Consider the following 4,068-nt stretch of genomic DNA (forward strand, 5'->3'; position numbering starts at 1 on the left):
GCGAGCGTGAGCCCTGCCGTCGCCCCCAAGCCCGCGTCGGCGCGCCCCGCCTCCAGCGCGCCGCCAACAACCGCCGCAATCCGCCCGCGTCAGATCCAGCGAGTCGTGGGAGAAGAGATCCCGCCGCCGCCGCCGCCGACCGGGCTTTGCCCGGCGGTGCGCCCCGGCGGCGGCGAGGAGGAGAGGTCGTGGGAGGCCCAGCGCCCGCCACCGTTTGCCGAGGGCCGCCGCCGCGCGCCCCGAGCGGACTAGATCCCCGCCACCAACAGCGCCTCCTGTACAGAACTGGCGACCAAGGGAAGCGTGACCCGACCAGGCTGGCCCGCACGTCGAATAGGGGAGGAGGGGAGGCGCCAGATCGCGCGCACCGGCCACCGCAGAAGCCGCCGCCAGCCGCCAACGACCACCGGGATCTCGCCGCCCGCGCCGCCAGGACGCCAGATCCACCGCCCGCACGGCTGCTCGCCGGAGCCTGCCGTTCCTCGCCAAAGGAGCCGCCGCTCCAGATCCGGGACTCCCCACGCAAAGGCAGGGCAGCCGAGGCCCCGCCGCCACCATCCTTGGCGCCCCGGGCTTGCCCGGCGGCTGCCTCAGGCGGCGGCGAGGAAGGGAGGGGGAGGTGAGCCTGGTGGCACGGCTAGGATTCGCCCCCCCTTGTCCCAATGCACTCGTAATGCATATATAGTCCCTCCTAATCATTTTGTGTTTGTTTCTTGTCAAGATTCAGATCGAATTTTCGACATCAGACACGTATTTTGTTAATCAGATGCTGAAGGTAAGATCAGGACACAAAAAACATATGGGACTTAATAATTAGCAGTTTCATTTTGATATACTGTGCGGAAACACTTATTTTCCAGGAATCTAGCTTCATGTAAGCATGCAAAGTTGATTTTTTACATCCAATTTGACCAATTGCAGAAAAAATCAATCCTCTCCACTTGAAGGTAGGTGATGCACACAGATTTCTTCTTACCTTGCAAGCACCGTTGGATGAAGACAGTACTGTAGGCATGATCATGATCATGGAGAAGCGCAGTGAGTGCTCAACCCATCTGTACATACGCTGCACTTTATGCCCCCGTGCCGCTGCCATGCTTATCTTGCCTCTAATTGATCTGTCTCACCACAGTGCCGTCTTGCTGTCCCTCCCCGGCTTGCCTCGATCTTGCATGAGAGGTTTATTTGCGTAGGACTGTCGGGGGATAATTGGATCGAGTAGGAGTTGTTACGTGGAAGAGGAGCTAGCTGGGCGATCCTTTGGCTAGGTGACGAGGAAGAAATTGAGACGGCTGGCCGTTGTATGGGAGCACGGCCAGAGATGGAGTTCGATAAGGTCTGCACCTAACCGAGAAGGTTTAGCTACCCATAACAATATCCTTATCGGATATAACTTGGGGAAGGCCAAGGCGTACGCCCTACTATATAAGCTCGGCCACCCACGCCCCAAACAAATCACAACCAACCTTCCTCAAGTCGTTTGTTCCCCCGAGCAATCGAGTTGTGTTCCCGGCGGGCGATCGATCGATCTTGCTGAGCATCATGGTTTCCGCCGACGTGGCCCGCAACATCGTGGGCATCATTGGCAATGTCATCTCCTTCGGCCTCTTCCTCTCCCCTGTGTAAGCCCTCTCCTCCTCCTCCTCTCGGCAATGTATTCATGGATGGAAGGTGGTTGCTAGGGCATGAACCTGACGCTCGTTTTCTGCTTGTGCGTACGCAGGCCGACGTTCTGGCGTATCTACAAGGCCAAGGACGTGGAGGAGTTCAAGCCGGACCCCTACCTGGCGACGCTCATGAACTGCCTGCTCTGGTTCTTCTACGGGCTCCCTATCGTCCACCCCAACAGCACCCTCGTCCTCACCATCAACGGCATCGGCCTCGTCATCGAGGGCGCCTACATCATCATGTTCATCATCTACGCGGCCAAGAACACAAGGGTACGTACTTGCAACCCTCCTAATGCCCCCTCATCCGGCCTATTGTCTCTTTTCGGCGTTAGTTTCTGTACAGAAGATCCTCCTGCATGCCCCTAACCCATGCCATGTGCCTGTGCTGTGCGTGCAGTGGAAGATGCTCGGCGTGCTCGCCATCGAGGCGGCGTTCATGGCTGCCGTGGTTGCCGGTGTGCTCGTCGGCGCCCACACCCATGAGAAGCGCTCCATGATCGTAGGCATCCTCTGCGTCATCTTCGGCTCCATCATGTACGCCTCCCCGCTCACCATCATGGTACGTACACCACCCCAACTTATGGATTGTCGACCCGCGATCTTTGATAACCGCTTTAACTTGTTAGTTCAGGTGGCTAATTAATCTGCGTTGTGCACGTATGGTGTGGTAATGATGTGTTGTCTAGAAAAATACCTTCCTACAATTTATTTTTAAAATTCTAGTAGATGCTTTTGGCAGATCTCAATTTGATAAGTAGCACACCTTGTTTGTTGTTGATTCTGCTTGAAAATCTGTGTCCGTCTAAAAGATGCACCCACCTTTCATGTTTTAACGTTCGTGCCAAAACCCTGTTCAAAAGAAGTTTGAATTGACTTGTTCACCTCTCACGCACCCAAGTTCTACAATATGCTACATCATATATTTTTAATCAAAAAAACCTACGGTTTATTTCTATCTCAAAGGTAAACTTCCTTTACAGGGTGAATTACTAGCTCAGGCTAATTGTTAATGACTGACGCTGAGTGTACTAAATACATTATTACTCAAAAAATTAAGATGAAAGTAGTAATATTGTACTGCTTATTTGCAGGGTAAAGTGATCAGGACCAAGAGTGTGGAGTACATGCCGTTCTTCCTGTCGCTGGTAAACTTCCTCAACGGTCTCTGCTGGATGGGCTATGCGCTCATCAAGTTTGACATCTACATCACGGTATGTACATAGACATTGGATAAAAAAAAGTCACAAACCCATCCAGACTTACAATCAAGAATTCCTCAGCGTGGTTCGATCTAACTGTTATGTCCTCTTTAAATTCTGTGCAGATCCCCAATGCCCTCGGTACAATCTTTGGCCTCATCCAGCTGATCCTATACGGGTACTACTACAGATCGACCCCCAAGAAGGGCAAAATCGTCGAACTGCCCACCGTCCTCACCAAAAACGCCGTTACCAGTGGCGACCTCTCGGTCACCATTGAGAAATAAGCTTGGCGTTGTTTTTAGCCCTAAAGATTTTGAGTAGTTAATACCGGATGATACCAACAGGTCTGATTGTTAATTAGTAGTACTTTTTGTTAGCTAGTAGAGTCTGAGATTGCCTTTAATTTTGTGAACAATTGTCGTCTGTCCGAGACTATAGTGCAAATTGCAAGTGTATATATAAATACCAATGCAGCTGAGTTATCCCAGAGATATATTATGACACCACATATGCCTGCCTGTTTTCAATCTGCTCTTACGTGATGATTCAATTGATTTGTAAATTACAGTGTGTGATGGCTTTGTTAAATTATTTTATTCAATATCAACGATGTGTTTGTATTATGTTTCGGGCAAGGTCCTCTTTTGTTTTCTGCACAAAAACACCCAAAGGGCATCTTATTGGTGATGCAACTTGAACCTGGTGTGAGCGAAAACGACACAGACTTAACCTAATTACCGGTTCAGTTGGATAGCTCCTGCTCTTTTCCCGTGAGGCTGCCTTGTTACCACATCGACCTTTTCTTTTTGCTGAGAAGTATGACGCTTTGAGTCCATGCTAGAAATATTTTTCTGAATCTTGTAACATGTTAATTGTTTGTCATATATATATATATATATATATATATATATATATATATATATATATATATATATATATATATATATATATATATATATATATATATATAGTGTTACTATTCATCATTCAGGGTGCAGAATAAGTTATTCTTCACCCGAGGTAATATCACGATCATTTCATAATTAAATTACGTTTGGAATTCAAATAGTTACATTTCTATTGATTCATTACGTAAAATTTGACATAAGAAAATAAAAATATAGGTCATAAGACAAGAAAATTTGCAGTTTATGTGTATTTAAGACTATGTTTTTACTTTTGTAATTTTACATAAC

At 48.5% G+C, this 4,068-nt stretch overlaps 1 protein-coding gene across 1 annotated transcript; it reads left to right on the forward strand.

Annotated features, from left to right (window-relative positions):
• The first annotated feature begins 406 nt into the window (after positions 1 to 406).
• On the forward strand, positions 407 to 3,382 carry LOC119348355 (bidirectional sugar transporter SWEET6b-like). Its single transcript, XM_037616526.1, has 6 exons — positions 407 to 1,038; positions 1,133 to 1,622; positions 1,724 to 1,940; positions 2,068 to 2,229; positions 2,762 to 2,881; positions 2,995 to 3,382. Exons 2-6 carry the CDS (start codon positions 1,543 to 1,545, stop codon positions 3,154 to 3,156), a joined length of 741 nt encoding a protein of 246 aa, XP_037472423.1. The 5' UTR covers positions 407 to 1,038; positions 1,133 to 1,542; the 3' UTR covers positions 3,157 to 3,382.
• Positions 3,383 to 4,068: the final 686 nt, after the last annotated feature.

This window comes from Triticum dicoccoides, unplaced genomic scaffold (assembly GCF_002162155.2).
Source record: "Triticum dicoccoides isolate Atlit2015 ecotype Zavitan unplaced genomic scaffold, WEW_v2.0 scaffold89659, whole genome shotgun sequence".
Taxonomy (NCBI): Eukaryota; Viridiplantae; Streptophyta; class Magnoliopsida; order Poales; family Poaceae; genus Triticum; species Triticum dicoccoides.